The sequence below is a fragment of the Condylura cristata genome, unplaced genomic scaffold, assembly GCF_000260355.1.
Source record: "Condylura cristata isolate star-nosed mole 26May11 unplaced genomic scaffold, ConCri1.0 scaffold00008, whole genome shotgun sequence".
NCBI classification, from domain to species: domain Eukaryota; kingdom Metazoa; phylum Chordata; class Mammalia; order Eulipotyphla; family Talpidae; genus Condylura; species Condylura cristata.
This window is the reverse complement of record NW_004567109.1, coordinates 24,196,932-24,213,678: the sequence shown is the minus strand read 5'-3', so window position 1 is coordinate 24,213,678 and position 16,747 is coordinate 24,196,932. Positions and strand designations below refer to the sequence as shown.

At 52.3% G+C, this 16,747-nt stretch overlaps 1 protein-coding gene across 3 annotated transcripts in view; it reads left to right on the top strand.

The window, feature by feature from the left end:
- TMEM53 (transmembrane protein 53) overlaps positions 1–15,270 on the top strand; it is a 15,761-nt gene extending 491 nt beyond the window's left edge. Inside the window, exons 1-3 of one of the 3 annotated variants that reach the window (XM_012722249.1) lie at positions 77–98; positions 9,577–9,698; positions 13,833–15,270. In XM_012722249.1, the coding sequence (XP_012577703.1) occupies positions 13,869–14,486 (618 nt within the window). In that variant the 5' untranslated portion in view covers positions 77–98; positions 9,577–9,698; positions 13,833–13,868 and the 3' untranslated portion in view covers positions 14,487–15,270. Of the gene's footprint in view, positions 1–76; positions 99–9,576; positions 9,699–13,832 lie in introns of those variants that run through there. The other 2 variants (XM_004679469.2, XM_012722248.1) reach the window with 2 other exon arrangements.
- Positions 15,271–16,747: the final 1,477 nt, after the last annotated feature.

The window sequence follows — 16,747 nt, the reverse complement described above, 5'->3', positions numbered from 1 at the left end:
GTCGCCGGCGAAAGCTCCCGAGGGCTGGGCGCCTGCAGGTTCCTTTGTTTGGGCCCCGGCAGCCCACTTCAGCCTCTGTCCGGCAGTTGTGTGGCTAGGTATGGCTCGGGGGGCCCGCTGTTATTTCCTACCCACTGTTCTCCCTGTGGTCCTCGCAGAAGCCCTGTACGCCCTACTCTCACTGGCCCTGTGATAGAGCAGACTCTGGCGTCAGGTAGAACTTGTTTCGAATTCTGACCCCTCTCTGAAGTAGTTGGATTACCTTTGGCAAGCCACCGGCCCTTTCCTTTTCCTCGTCTGCAGAATGGGGATACCAATAGTAATCTCCTTGGAAGGGCTGTTGGCTGCTCCTCTGAGATTATTTGTTAAGCCTTCCCGTGGTGCCCGGTGTGGAATGAGTTCAGATCTGCATTAGTTTCCTCCCCATAGACGTGTCATTAAAGAAAGGTGTGTGGAGGCCCTGCCAAATTAGTAGTCTGTAGAGCGGGCCTGGGTGTGAGTGGTTTTGTGGGCCCAAAGAATGGAAAGTTTGGTGCCTGTTGGGAATGACGTAGAGGAACCATGAAGTATGTACACTACATTGCAACCTGAGCCCAGCGGGGCCCTCTACTCCAGTTTCACTGCTCAGCACTCTTCCTAATGCAAAAGGGTTAACTTTTATCACTGCTCTGCATAAAACCCTTCAGTGGTTCCCCTTTGCTCTCAGGATAAATCAAGCCTAGATTCCTGAGCATGGCATTCAGAGACCTTCATCATTTAGCAGCCGCTGCTTCTCTCTTTGATCCCTATGACCCTCCACCGTGCAGTTTGAACTTGATGCTCTGACAATCCCAAATGGGTTGTTATCCTCCATACATTTTCTCTGCTTTTGCCTCTGTCTGGAATGCCTCTCTTTCTCTGCTGTCCCACACTGCTCCATTTGGCTCCTTCACTTGAAAAACATATTGCTCAGATGTGCCTTCATCAGGAGAGCCTGCCCAGGTCCTTCCAATAACATCTTGTGTTCCTTGCTTGGGGTCTAGGAGGGGAGGGCAGCCCCTAGTTGCCCACAGACCAGGTGGCTCTAGGTCAGCATATTTTCCTAGAGTTGGATCTCTCAGCTTAGGGCTTTTGGGCTTATAGATATAAAAATATTTTGGAAAAGTTTTTGGCATCAGGGGAGATGAGGCCAGTTGATATTATCGGTCTTAGAGAGCCTTCAGCTGCAAAGGCTGGCAGCATGTCCAGGAGGCAGATGAGCCCCCTCAGCCCAGGTGGGCAGCCTGGTTTACATTTTAGCTCTGCCTTTTACTGGCTCAGTGGCTGTGGCAATTACTGAACCTCCCTGAGCCTCAGGTTCCTCCACTATAAAATGAGAGTAATAAGAGTGCACACCTCGCCGGACTGTGAGGGTTACAAGATAGTGACTGGAGGTGTGTGCGTAGCATGGAACAGGGACTCTGCCTGCTTGCGGTCCCCCTTACTTCTTTTGGAGGCCTGAACCTAGTATTGAGAAATCTCAGGGGGCCATTTTATCCATTCTGTGGCTGGCTAACCCTTCCCAGACCGGATGCTTCCCAAGCATCCTGGCCTGCTGGAGGTGATTGGGATTGTTTGAAAGTACTTCCTTTCCTTGAGCTGCAATAGACCTTCCTTACATTGCTGCTTTCAATTCAGCATTGGCTGCATCCTGGCTGTGGTTTAGTTGATGGTGCCAGTGACTCACACACAGACTGTACCGGCTTCCTTCAAGGAGCTGTGGTTTGGGGATGGGGTAGGAGAAGGGTGAGGGTTCCTAGGCGATGATGTGGCAATGCAGGGCCTGGAGGGTCATGGTGAGTGCAGCACAGAGCAAGGTAATTTCCCTGCTCCTCAAGAGGACAGCTTCCTGCCTTCCTCAATTCTCTCCTCTCCGGGGGGAAAAACTTGCAGGAACTTCAGCTGTTCTTTCTCTGAGGTTGTTCTAATAACCTCTTCCTGATTGCTCTTCCGGACAAAGTTTAGTTCACTATGACTTTCCCTCTGAACGTGCATACCCCAGACCTGATTTGGAGGTTGGAGGGCTGCTAGAAGTCATAGTGGCACTGTGAGCCCCTGAATCCATTTGCTTTTTTTTTTTTTTTATTTGCTTTTTATTGGCAGAGAGCTCCTCTCCAGGATGGCATGGTTTCCCAGAGTGGCAGACTTTGGGGGACCCCAGAGATTGTCTTTTTTGCAATAACTTTAGTGGTGGAGAGGTGTGTAGGACACTCATATGGTTTCTGGAAATACTTTCCCCCATGTTTGCACTGCACGAGTTGACAGAGAGGGGAGCAGCAGCTGCTGGTACATTAGTTATGAGGCAGCTGCACATCTTGGGTCATTTAGAGCCTGAGTGGGGCAGCTCAGAATCCTTCTGCGGGGATTCTACCAGCCAGAATCTGTGGCTGCCTGGTCTTTTGCTGAAGCCAGTCCCTTGACCCCAAATCTCCCGCTTCCCATCCTATCCACTCTGCTTCCCTGACCAGTGATCCTTCCGCTTCTGATACTAGCTTCCAGCTCATCTCCTAGGGAGGTTCTGTTCTTAGGGTTTGCATAGCAGGGATCCCTTTCATTGTCATGCTGTCACACTTTGGGTCACTGTTACTGGGGCCGGAAAGGATGAGGTGCCAAGAGTATGGAATGGAGTCTGGTCTGGGACCCAAGCCAGAGCCACCCCTCCTCCCAGCCAGAGAATGGTCAGCCAAGTCCTGCACCAGAGCCCTAGGCGGCCTTCTTAAAGGCACCATGCAGCTCTTGCGTTCAGGAAGCATTTCCAAAAGTAACTGATTTCTGGAATTAATGGGAATGAAATAGGGGCTCACTCTTGTACAGAAAAAAGACCTTTTGGGGGGTCACAGAGTAGGGAAGTGACAGGTTTATTGTACAGAAAAAGACCTTTTGGGGGGTCACAGAGTAGGGAAGTGACAGGTTTATTGTACAGAAAAAGACCTTTTGGGGGGTCACAGAGTAGGGAAGTGACAGGTTTATTGTGAGCCTACTCTTCTGTTAAGCATTGGTAGGGTTCAAAGACATGTAGACTTGTCTAAACCCTCTGGAGGCTTTCTCTGGCACCCAGGGAACAGTCTGGAGTGGTGTGGACCACCATGGTGCACCCCAGTAGTTGGTGTGGCCTCCTGGAGAAGAGTGGCCCAAGCTGGGCCTAGGGCTTCTGGAGGGCTGACGGGCAGCTGGGACGGCAGCCGAAAGAGCCTGTGGGGCTGGAAAGGAAGGAGGGAGCATGGCTGGAGGGGGCAGGAGGCTGTGGCTGCTTCCAGAGCAGGGAATGGGAACCCCAAGGGCCCTCCTCCAGAGAGGCCTCACCCTCAGGTGAGTTGGTATTTGGTCTCATCTTGTCTGTGGGGGCCCCAAAGGGGCTTTTCTTTTTTTCTTAAACAAGAGGTGTTTTCCTTCATTTTAATCACTACCTCTTCTCGTCACATATTAATAAAATTCCTCTCTAGTTTGTCTGCTCTCTACTGGGTGCTGTACTAGGCCCTGGATTTGAGGTTCAGACGCCACGGATGCTTTGTGCTCCCTTACTCCGAGGTTTCTGTTCACCACACTCTTCAAGGTGTCCCAGCACCACCTCTCACAACCACCCTGAGCTGAGCAGGGGCAGCTTAGAGGGGAGGCCCCCCCCTGTCCCCTCCCCCCCCCCCCGTTGTCCCAGATTTCATCTCAGGAGCCTCCCTCCAAAAATTGTACCTACACAGACCAGCTGCTTGGGAAGCGCTACCTGGGCGTGGTTCCATTTCTAGGAAACAATTAAGGAATGTACAAAGAAAGAGGTGTCCATTAACCTATTTTTATAACAGCAAAAAATTGGAAACAGTATCATGTTGAGTAATGGGCGACTGGTCACCATAAATTATGAACTATTCTGTATCTGCTTTGCAGCCACTAAAAGAACGGCATAGACATGCATAAGCTGACAGCAGAGATGGTCACTGTATATTGCTAACTGGAAGAAAGCAGATTACAAAACAGTATAATTCCTGTTTTACTAGATATGCATTTTCTCCTTTTCTACAGCGAGCACACATTCCTCGTGAAGTAATAATAGTAACTTTGATTTATTGAACTTTCTACCAGGTGCCTTGCTTGCTAAGCCCTCTATAGTCATTATCTCATTTGACCCTTCGTGTTATTAGCCCCATTTCACAGACAAGGAAATTAAAGCATAGAGGACTTGCTCAAGGCGTACTTCATAGTTATTAGTGGGAGCCAGAGGTTTGGACCAGATACGGTTTCATCCAGTCTGGACTTTTCTTATGCAGTGTGTGCTTCCTTGATGGTTCAGACCCAGCTACTTTTAGATACTGTGCTACCCTCCAGGGCAGTTATTCCAAAAAGTAAAACGAACAGAAAAGTAGATTTAAATTAATTTTGTTTAAAGATAGTTACTGTGAGACCACACACAAGGTATTATTAGGGACAAGAGGAGATTGGTGTTCCTTCTGTCCTCTGCATCTTAAAAGAGAAGCCTAGGCTCTTGGTGTCTTGGTTCCGGCTTAGAGACTTATCCTCTGCGGAGCCTTCTCAGCCTTTCCTTTGTCTTCCCATGTGCCCTGGGATAGATGCAATCTGGGCTTCAGTTTTATGAGTTGAGCAGTTGTATAATATATATCTGTAATGCTTGTATTATTGATGTCCATGTTGTTTTGTTGAGAAATTTCTAGAGGACAAGGGACATGTGAGATTAAATTGTTTTGTGGGGTGCTTAAGAGGTGTCAGGGTTGAATACACCTGCCTGGCCGAGGGGCTTCTCTGCACACCTGACTGCCTTGATTTTTCAACTGGTTTTGGCTCTGCTGGGCTCCCTTCCTCCCCCCTTTAAAATATCCTTTTAGCTCTCATAGCATAAGTGATACATACTGATTTTAGAAAATGGGTTAAGAATCATGAAAAAGAAATTGCCTCTAATCCCAGAAATAATTGCTATTAATATTTGATGTTTTTTCTATGCATGAATATATGCGTGCTTGTATATGTACATAATGCTGCTCAACTTGCTTTTTCACTTGATGTGTTACTGTTCATTTTTAAAAATAATAGCATGACTGAGATATAAGTCACATATCATAAAATTCACCTTTTTAAAATGTGCAAGTCATTGGTTTTTAGGATATTCACAGAACTGTGTAACCATCACCAACCACTGTCTAATTCCAGAACATTTTCATCAGCAGCAAAAGAAATCTTGTACATTCCGTGATCACTGCCCGCTGCCCCCTCTGTCCAGCTCTGGCAGCCACTAACTACTTTCTGCCCTGTGGATTTGTTTAGTCTGAACATACCATAGAAATGGAGTCATACAACGGGGAGCTTTTGGGGCTGGCGTCTTTCATTTAGCATGTTTTCAGGGTTCATCCATGTGGTGACGAGTGTCAATTCTTCGTTCCCTTTATGACTAAGTGGTGTGTTGCCCTGTGGACACACAACTCATTTTGCTCATCCACTTACAGTCGATTGGTTCCGCCATTTGCTATTGTGAGCGACGCTGCTCTGAGCATTCGTGTACAGGCTTTGTGTGGACATGCGACTTTCCCTGTCTTGGGTGGGTACCGAGGACTGGGGCCTCGCTGTTGAATTTTCCTGAGGAATTTCAGACAGTTATCGAAGTGGCTGTGCCTTTTTGCATTCTCGCCAGCAGGGTATATGGGTCCGTTTCTCCACATCCCTCCCCAACAGTTGCTACTGCCGACTTCCTAGTTAGAACCATCCTGGCAGGTATGATGTGGTATCTCGTTGTGGCTTCGATTCACATCTCCCTAATGACTGAACATCTTCACATGTTCTTTCTGGCCAGTCACAGATCTTCTTTGGAGAAATGTCTGTTCAGACCCTTTGCCCATATACAAATTGGATTGACTTTTCATCATTAAGTGTTAAAACCCCTGCTGACGCAAAAGTTAAAAGTAGGTCCTCCCTGGTTGCAAGGAGTTATTAGGCTCAGCACTATGACACTATCTGTAGCCACTGCAGCATGAGTTTGATCCCCACCCAGTGAGCTGACCCACATTGGCACAGCAGACCTCACCTGTCTCACTCACTGCTCCCCTCAGCAGTGTATTTCGTTGATCTGCCTGTTCTGTTCCCCACTCTGTCTCTGGTGAATCCTCTCACCCCCATACCTCTAGCCTATTTCCCAGTTTGTCTATGTAAAAGTAAAATCATTAAAAAAAAAAAAGTTAAAAATATACATATCCTGGATACAAGCCCCTTACCAGATTTGCAAATATTTTCTCCTATTCTGTGGGTTGTTTTTTCACCATGGTCTTTGCGTTTTAAGTTTTTGATGAAGTCCCAGTTTATCTATTTCTTTTCCCTTTCGTTCCTTATACTTATGGTCAAGTCTGTGAAATCATTGCCTAATCCAGAGTCACAAAGATTTACTTTCTGTTTTCCTCTAAGATATTTATCATTTTAGCTCTTACATTTATGTCTGTTTTGCTTCATGTATTGTTGAATATTTCCACATGAGGAAACACTTTTCTTTCTTAGAAGTAGAGTCACGTCAGAGATTGCATATTTTTGAGACTTGATACATGTTCCAGAACTGTGCCCCTCAACTCTGTCATTCCTCTCCCCCACCTGCCTGTCTCCCGCTGCTCTGGCTCAGGCCTCTGCCACTCCTTGCCTTGCAGGTTCCAGTAGCCTCCTACCCGTGCTCAGGGCTGTCAGTGGGGTGTGACAGATATAGTGGCATCATGGTTGTGGGTGCTGTGACAGACCAGCACAGGGGTATTGACCCATGCGGTGAGTTGGAGTGAAATGAACGGATGTAGAAAGAGCTTAGAATGGTGCCTGACATGTGATTCTTTGCTGTGTTTGTTCTGGTTTTCTTGGGGATGGGAAAGAGGAATGTGAAATTCGGAGGTTTGTGATTCAGGACAAGGTGGATTTGCTGGCTTCCCTGGGGTTCTGCTGTCTTAGAGTGTGTGTGGGACACTGAACCAGTGAATCTTCAGTGCCTGAGGGGCAGTGGCCAGAGGCCTGGAGATGTCAGCAGCCTGAGGAGGCGTCAGGGTTGACTGGGATGGTGAAATGAGCATAAAAGAAACAGGGGCTTTTACAAGAGGGCGGAGGAATGGTGATCCGGATGTGGCAATAAATAACAACAGCCACAGCAATTACTTTTATTACTCTGGAAAGGGCAATGGGGAGCAAGAAGAACCCAGGTCTTTCTTCTCTTCTCGAGTCCATGCTTCACTTTGCAGCCATGTGTTCATTCATTCAGCACATTTTTACTGAGTGTCTCCACGGGGCCGCTGTGGTGCCGGGCCCTGGATGTGGTGCTGAACACGACAGACCTGGTTCCTGTCTTCACAGAGCCTGCTGGCTAAGGGGGGGGGGGGGCGCAGGCAGTAAGCAAATGATGGTGCAGTCCGTCAGTCAGTCCAGATTATACCATGTCATCCCCCAGTTCCAGAATTTTCATTCCTTCTTCACTGCTACAGAATAAAATGCTGACTCCTGAGCACGGAGGTGCTGTGGGATTGGGCATTCCGCCCTCGGCAGCTCTCCTGAGCACTGCTGCCCTTCACCCAGGCTCCTAACTCCTCCCCGACTGGCTCAGCTCGCTGTGGCTCAGGCCTCCTGGAACTTCTCCATCCCCGCTGCCCTGCAAACGCCCTCACCCCCTGCAGGCTGATCACTGTTGCCATGTTGCTGGGTGCCGTGGACTTCTCTGTTTATAGTATCATGCATGGAATCAGCGGGGCACGGTGGCTCCAGGGAGGCGGTCACGGCAGACTCGGAGTTATTGTGGGCACTGAGGGTGGGCACTGAGCGGAGTGGGAGATACCTTGGATAGATGTGTGTAGAAGAGCACCTGGTGGCTTAGGGGGGAAGTGTTGAGTGTCTGGCTGGACTGGGCCTCCCTCCACCCCCTTCTAAGGGGCACTGAAAAGCTTGGGCTTCTGCGAGTGGGTGAAAGGTGCCAGTGAAATCTGTGGCGAAGGAGAGGATAGGTCAGAGGGCAGAGCTGTCAGAGGGCAGAGCTCCTCTCCTGGAGATGCATGGTTGGGCCGCTGATGGATGGGGCTGGCCTGACTGTGGGTGGCTGCCAGCAAGATGACCTCCCATGGCTGCCTTCTCTGTATTTGCAATCAGGCCCAAAGCCCCTTCCTGGTACTGACATGTTACAGAGGATCCCCTCCTCGCCCGCCAGGCTGTGGGAGAGGAGTCTGGGTTCAGACAGCTGCACAGACGTCTCCTCAGAGCAGGTGCTAGAAAGCCAGCTCAACCTGAGCTCTAATGGTCGCTGTTGATGACCTGCCGTAAGGCTGCCATAGCCTTGTAGTTACCGCGGTGAGGACAGGCTGGGCCCTGGTAAACTCAGTTGTGGCCTTTCTGTCAGAAGAGTGGGCGCAAAAGAGCTCCCCTGGCAGTGGGCAGGGAGAAGACACCAGGCTGAGAGATGGAGGAGGATGTTTGGAGCTGCCTGAGTTATAGCCTGCAATCATCTTCCTCGTCAGAGGCCAGGCCCAGCCTCAGGGGAGCCTGGGGGGCTGTGGGGGCCAGGGACTATGTGCTGGCTGCTGCTCTAGGCTGAGTTGTACCCCAGCCCGGGATCCCACGGGTGCGGGCAGTTAATCTCGAAAGGCCGGAGTCCCCGCTGCTGGAGAGCAGGGACGTTATGAACTTCTCAATCATGTTAATTTCCGCAGGAAATTGTTGTCTTCCTTTTGTCCAAAGGTTAGTGATTTATATTTACCATCCTCTTAACTAGCCTTGAAATTTACTGTTGCCAGGTCACCACCAGCATCCATAAATCTCAGGGTGGCAGCTAAGCACAGTCAAGTGACTTGATCCTTGGAAGGGTGCAGGCCGGCCTGGCCTTTCAGGAGGGCAGGTAACTAGCTGCTGCAGACAGCCCCTGGGGGGGGGATGGGCTTGCTGGCATGGCAGGGGGGTGTGAGGAGCCTGGCAGAGCTGCGGGTCTCCCGAAGCTGCCCTGCAGGAGGCGATGGTCGAGCCTCAGTACAGCCTCAGTAGCTCCCGAAAGGAGACTGAGAGGAGACCGGCTTCTGGCTGACAGGAGAACTGGCTTGTGGCTGCCGACAGGCTGGCGGCACAGGAGGGATCTAGCATCCGGAGCTGGCAGAGGGCTCAGGTTTCCAGCTCTACACTTCCTGCGGCGGTTTCTTCTATTGTTACAACGAGGATTAAATCTCAGTAAATACCGGTCTTTACTGATTTTCTGGCAGAATGGGGTGGGTGATTGGTCTGGGGCCTTGGAATCAGCCAGCTCCACTCTCCAGCTTAAACTTTCCTACCCATTTCTCTGCTTAAGACCTTCCAGCCTGTGCTCCCGATAGGAGAACAGGGACTTATTCTGTCAAGGACCAGTCAAGTGACTGGCTTTGTGAAGCTTTTGCTCTCTGTTACAACTCTTCAGTTCTGTTTTACCATAGAGCCAGAAGAAGCCCTGCGGGACCCTGAGGCACAGGGCCTGGGTTGGACCCAGGGCGGCCCTGGTTGCAGCCACAGTGGTGCTGATTCTGGATCGGTCAGCACCCTGTTCCGCATCCCCACTCCAGTTCTGAGAACCCCACCTTGTCTGTGTTTCAGAGAACAGCCCCAACCACGATGGGAAGGAAGCAGGGGCCCGCCTGCCTTTGGTGATTCTCTTGGGCTGGGGTGGCTGTTCGGACAAGAACCTTGCCAAGTACAGTGCCATCTACCACAAAAGGGTGAGTACTGCAGTGCCCTGGGGGCCCTTCCTCCGGTGGCCGCTCCGGAGGGGACTTGGAGCCGTGGTCACCCTTCTCTGGCCTGCAGTGAAGGCTGACTGCCAGTGTGGCAGGCATGGGCATGGCACCAGGAATGGCCTGTGAGGAAGATGATGGGGCATGGGGACTTTGGCCGGGGTGTCCCCCGTATGCAGCCAGCTGTGTGGCCTGGTCTGCCCCCTTCCCCTCACGACTGGTCTCCCCTCTCTTGCTTCTCAAACCCACAGAGGACATGTCGCCTGTCCCTGATGTGCTCCCATCTGTGCAGTAAGCTCTGACTGCAAGCCTGCTGTTGGGGTGCAGCCTCTGTGGGCAGCAGGAGCCTGGGCTGGGTGTGCTGGCCCAGTCTGTGCTCTCGGAGCTTCCTCCTTTCCTGCCAGATTAGTCTGTCTTGGGGTTGACCATGGCACTTTTCACATTCCCAGAATAGATTCTCTTGGAAAAGAGGTGTAGACTTGAGGTTTTCCTACTTCTTCTTAGGCTATATCAAGACTTGGATGTAGAGGTTGTGGTGATTGGAGAGAGCCTTGGATGGGCCTGTTTGGATCTTGGAAACCCCTCTCACTTCTTTGCCCTCTGGCCTGGGCCTGCCCTGCCCTCCTGTGCCCACGGCTCCCGAAGCAGGGAGAGATAGCAGTGCAGGTCGTGCCAGCTGCTAACTGGAGGGCTTCCACTGAGGAGGGGCGGTCACCTGGGAGGAAGGCCGGCTGCGGCCCCGCCTCAGCCTCTCTCCACTGACCCACCTCTCCACTGCGCCTGAGACATGGGGGGCCCTGGATGGGAGAGGGTTGGGGCAAGCCTCCCTGCAGCCACCAAGGCTGCTTCTCTGGCACAGCCTTTTCTAGATTGCTTTACTCTGCAAGTATTTCAGCTACGTCTGAATTCCACTTGCTGGCCTAGACTTGCTTGCGGGCAGGCAGAGGAATAGGTGAGTGTGGCTAGAACAGAATGAAAGAAAGGGCCAGTGGCAAGACATGGGGCTTGGGGGATCCAAGAAGGGGTGTGAATTTACCTTTGTGCTTTCCAAATCCCCCCCTGAAGAGTTTTCAAGGATGAGAAGGGTGAGGAGGAGGGGCCTAGGGAGTGAGTTTGTTGCCGTGGCCAGGACTGGGGCTGGTGGTGCCGGGCAGGGGAGTCTGTGGAGCTGGGCGCTTGTTAGGAGGTAAACGGGTGACTAGTGAGAGCTGGGCGAGGGCACGGACTGGAGGGGTCCAGGGTGCTGATTGCAGTTCTAGTGGGGGCGTGTGTTTGAGGCAAGGTGCTGGAAGAGAAGCTCCTTGGGTGGATGAGGCTCCCCAGGCAGCGTGGAGGTGGGCATGGAGGAGAGGGCCTGGCACAGAGCTCTGAGGAGTCTGGGCGTGAGGAGGGAAGATGAAGAGGAGCCTGGGAGGAAGGCGGAGTGGCCAGAGATGGAAGGAAAACTGAGAGAACATCTGAATCCCCAGAAAGCATCTTTGAAATGCTGGAGAGGGAGCAAGGAAAGATGTTAGGGAGAGTCTTCCCAGGAAGGCAAGGAGGTTGGGCGGCAGGGCTGTGACGGTCACTCTGGTTGGGATCAGGATGGGTGTGGAGATTTTTTTTCCAACCCTAAACTTCTGGTATTAGAAGATGAAAACACCTGCTCCCACCCCTGCCGCATGTGCACTTTGGTGCACTGCCTCCTTTCGGAGGTCCCCTCCCCCGCCTTCGCTTTACCTGAGTGAGAGCTGCTGAATGTACAGCTTTCTGTCCTGCTGCTTCTTGGATCCCGGTCTCCGTCTTCCCGTATTAATGCATTTTCATCTCATCTGGTTTCCACCATATTCAGCTCCACAGCTACTTCCCAAAGTGGCCTTCATAGCGGTTTTGTCCCAAAAGGATCTGATCTCAGAATACACATTGTTCCTTAAACCTCTTTTAAATCTTTTAAATATCTTTTACGTGGTCCCAACTTATTGAAGAGCCCCAGCTATGAGAGTATTTCTAGTAGTACATGACCCAGGGTTGGAACAGGACAGACTGACAGGTGTCGGGGCGCTGACCATTCGGGAGGTTGCAGGCGACCTTGGTAATAGCAGGGTGGTTGTCGGGACTGGAGTCCAGGGGGTTGTGTGTCCCATTTGTCTAGCAAGAGAGGGAGCATGGCAGGGTGTGGTGCACCGTCAGAGGCTGTGGAAAGAGGCTCAGTGGGTTAGAGCAAGATCCTGGAGAGAGGAAGGGCCTGAGAATACAGGAGAGGGAGGTGAGGACCGACAGGGCTCAGCGACGTGGGATCGAGCGTGAGATGGTGAGGGCTGTCTTCAGGGGCCGGGGGAGACTGGGCTCTGGCATGCAGTGAGACCCAGGGCCTCGGCACAGGGACTTCTAGGGAGAGAGCCTAGCACAGCAGAAACCTGACCGTGGATGCAGGGAAGCTTCGTGTGTGTGCCTGCAGGGGTGTTGGGCATGGCATTCCAGGGTGAGCGCTGTGCGTGTCCTCACAGCCGCACACCATGTGTGCCCACACAGTGCGCCCATAGGAACTGCTGGCTGTACCCACAGGTAACTCTGCTCCCGGGGAGTGCGTGTGTGCACACATGTGTGTGGCGTCCTTGCAGGGCAACATTTGAGTGAACCCGCCATGGTGTATGTGCCTGTGTCTGTGTGCTCATGGGGGCGTGGCGTGTGGCACTGCTAGTCAGTGGTGGGAACTGTGTGTGTATGTGGGCTTGAGGTGGGGGAATGGAGCTTGTGTGCGCTGGTGACGTGGGAATGTGTGCGGCGGGGGTCGGTTGGGGATGGGAGACTTCACGTTTTCTTGGGGAGTCAGAACAGAGCAATTTGTGTACTTTCCCAGAGCTAAGCGATCAGGTGGCATCAGGGAGGATCTCCTCGGGGGGGGGGGTGCTAGGGCTCACCAGGGCCTCAGTAAGGGTCACAGTGCCAGCAGGCACTCGGCAGATGTCAGACTAGAGAGAAGGAGGGACAGAGCCTGGGGGCCGAGGACTGTGGCCATGCAAGTAGTGTGCCTGTATGATCTTTTGGTTGTTCTACCACCACTCATGGTTACTTCTATTTAATAGTTTACTTTGGGGCAGGTATGATTTTGGACACTTGAGATACTTTTTTTTTTTCATTCTGTTTTCACTGTAACTCTATGGGGTGGATGTTACCCCACTTTACAGATGGAGACACAGCCTCATCAGAAAGATGAGGTGATTGCTTTTTATCCTGGTGGTGTCAGGAGCTGAACCTAGACTGGCCCCAGCTGCCCTGCTCAGCTTCTCCTCACATCGGGGCCTCTGTCTCTGAACAGGTTCCTGAGGAGGGTTAGAACTGAGGTAGCGTGGCGTTGGCTGCCCTTTCTGGCTGGCCTAGAAGGGGATCCATCCAGAGAAGTGGAAGTGTACTTGACCCAGTATTGAGGGATCGAGTAGCGAGTTTGGCTCAGATTTTAGGATTTGAGGAACAACATCTTTGAGTAGAGTTTGAATTCAGGCAAGTGGGAAGAGTGATCCCAGGCCTTGGAACCAGCCAGATTTGGGTGCCAGACCGCAGCTGCTAGAGAGTAAGACTCTTTGGCCCAGAAGCTGCTCAGGACTGTGTGGGAAGACGGCAGAGGCCAGACTGACCTGAGTCAGTCTGCCTCACGAGTGGCCTCTGGTGGTCAAGGCTGGGCCTGCCGGCTTTCTGAGGTGCTAGGTCTTGCAGGGGTACCTGCTCGTGCCTGGGAGGCAGGAATCAATGCAGAGCAAAGTTGCTGAAACACAGTCTACCTGATTAGCAAGGTTTTGTTTGTAGTGGATTTGAGCAGATGAGGGTGCAAGGTCAGGCAGGAGATGGAGACACAGAGAGGAGACTTCTTTGGTCAAGCCTGGAAGTTTCCAAAGCATGCTCAGGGCTCCAGATCTCACATACCACCCCAGGGTGAGGCGCTTGACCAGCATGAAGTGATTAGCCCACAGATGGGCTCTGAATCTACCTTGCACACCAGCAGGCTTCATGTCTGAGTAGTGAGGTGGCATCCAGGCCGCAGCAGGTAGGTCCTGGAGTGCTCTGAGCTTCTGGGCCCCTCTGACCGTAGCACCACGCGCACCCCATCCCTGAGGACCGACCAGGGCTCTCTCCTCTCCTCAGGGCTGCATCGTGATCCGATACACAGCCCCATGGCACATGGTCTTCTTCTCCGAGTCCCTGGGCATCCCTTCACTTCGTGTTTTGGCTCAGAAGCTGCTTGAGCTACTCTTTGACTATGAGGTTGAGAAGGAGCCCCTGCTCTTCCATGTCTTCAGCAACGCCGGCGTCATGCTGTACCGATACGTGCTGGAGCTCCTGCACACCCATCAGCGCTTCTGCCAGCTGCGCGTGGTGGGCACCGTCTTTGACAGCGGCCCTGGTAACAGCAACCTGGCGGGGGCTCTGCGGGCCCTGGCAGCTGTCCTGGAGCACCGGCCCGCCATGCTGCGCCTGCTGCTCCTGGTGGCCTTTGCCCTGGTGGCAGTCCTGTTCCATGTCCTGTTGGCTCCACTCACTGCCCTTTTCCACACCCACTTCTACGACAGGCTCCTTGATGCAGCCTCTCGCTGGCCCGAGCTATACCTCTATTCGAGGGCTGATGACGTGGTCCTGGCCAAAGACGTGGAACGCATGGTGGAAGCACGCCTGGCACTCCGAGTCCCGGTGCGCTCCGTGGACTTTGTCTCATCTGCACACGTCAGCCACCTCCGTGACTACCCCATTTACTACACGAGCCTCTGTGTCAACTTCATGCGCAGCTGTGTCCACTCCTGAGGTCCTTTCCCGCTCGCCTCACCTCTGCTCCAGAAATAAACACCCTGGCATCTCCCCACAACTTACATCATAGGGGAGTCCTCATCTGGTTCACTCCCCTGTAGCCCCTTGGGGCCCTGTGTCCCCAAGTAGAGAATTCTCAGGGGCCTCTGTCCTGAGGCCTGTGGTAGTCTGACGAACCCAGGGGTGGTCGCGCCTGTGTGTTTTTGTCAAGCTGTTTGGTGATTCCTGTGGCATTAGGCTGAAAAGGGGCAACAAAGTGGGTGTGGAGTATTGAGGATGAGCCCCAGGGTTGAGCTTAGATTTCTTGAAAGCAAGATGAGCTTTGTGGGGAGGTGCCAGGGGTTGGGCCAAGTTGGGACTGCCCCACAGTGTGAAGCACCACTGGGTCTTCACTCAGAGGGGCTCCCCTGACCTCATGGCAGGGGGTTGAGGGAGAAGTCAGAAGGGGAGAGCTGACAATGCAGGGGTGAGGGCCCCGCCCACCTCAGTTTGCCAGGAAGCCATTCGATCCAGGAAAGTAGCAAGATGTGTGATGGGCAGATGGAGCAAGATCATGAAGGCAGCAGTGCCACATGGGAACTGGGTCTGGCAGGCACCCTAAAGAACAGAACCAGGGCAAAGGTCCATTAGGCTAAAACAAGCTTAGCTTATCCATCTCCTTGAAGGAGAGCCACGTGGATCCTCTCTAAGCAGAAGTGGTTTCAGCCTCTTAGTTCTGTACCATTCTGCAAGACGACAATGATGGCACCTAGTAGGTACTCAATAAAATCTGTTGCTTGAATAAATGAGCTTACTGTGGTGGTCAAGGGCATTGGGGACACGGATAGACTTTGAAAGTTTGGCAGCGAAGGCAATGGCTGGGTAACTGGTATTTGGGATAGCTCTGACATGCCCAGAGCTAATGGCACCTGTCTCGAGAGCCCAGCTTTGTGCGTCGTGTCACTTGTCAGCCTTCTGGGACTTCGGCTTCTGCAGCCTGTTTGAAATCTACGTGGCTGCATTCCTAGCTGTGGCCAACAGGTGGCAGTGTCGCCTGTGCCACGAGACAGATCTGGCCTAACGCTGCAGGCTTGGTGCCCTCACTCTGGGTTAATGTCCCTATTAGAGAGCATATGGCTTCCAGGGTGGGGTAACCAGGCTGACGGTCTTAGGCAGGGAGGGAGGTGAGACTTAAGAGGGGCCAGTCCTGTAGAACTGGGCACTGCCCATGTCTCTCCTGAAGCCTTGTAACACATAGGTGCCCCACCAAACATGTCACCTGTGTGCCTTAGAACTTTCTGTCCCAGGATACTTGAGTTCAGGATATTTGGTGTTATCCAGGTGGGCATGGGCGTGAAGGAATCTGGCTGGGTTCTAACCAGTGCTTGGTGATTTGTCACCTGGGTGCTGGCCATCAATGGCAGTGAATCCGATTTGGTGGAGGACACTAGCTGTCTAGAGATAGGTGGATTTAAGTGACTGGGGAGGATGGAGGATGGGTCCAGCATATGAGAACATGCAGAGCCTGGTGTCATGGAGACACTCTGGGCCTTGAATTGTAGCTGAATCTCATTTCTGTGGTGGGTGAGGCTTGACTGATCTGCAGCTTTGAGCACTACCAGAGTGCCTGGGGAGGCGGCTTACTTGCTGGCAGTGAGCACCCGCAGGGATGCTCATCTCACAAAGTGCCATCTCCAGCAGTACCCAGCCTCAGTTCCTTGACTTGAAGACCCTTCCTAGATAATAGGGGTCCCTACTGTTTGAGGATCCAGCCAATAGCTATATCAGGCTGTTGGTTGCTAGGATAGAGAATGGAAAAAAGCCACGGGGGTGTGTTCCATTTTTAGTTTCTGGCTCATTTCAGGGGACTAGAAAGGCACAGAGGCACAGGGCTTATTTTTTCATCCAAGGTTATCCTGCCTCTGCACTAGATTGGGGGACAGAATGCACATCCCCTCTGTACCCCCAAGCTCTGACCTCTTATGTGATTAATGAGCTGACGATTCTGCATCGATAAGGAATTAACCTGGAGCCCCTACCCATCAATAGCCAGGAATCCAGGTCCCTAGCCCACCCCCACTCATAACGGAGTGCTCCAGGGCCCCTGAGCAGATCAAACCTGCACTGCTTCTGCACCCACAATCCAGTCCCTTCCCATTCACTGCTGCCAGGAATTCACCCCTTGATGGCCTCTGTCCACACCACTGCATCACTCCTAAGTATGCTTGCACACATATTCTCTCTCACACACACGCACGCACGCACACAGAGGCAGCAGC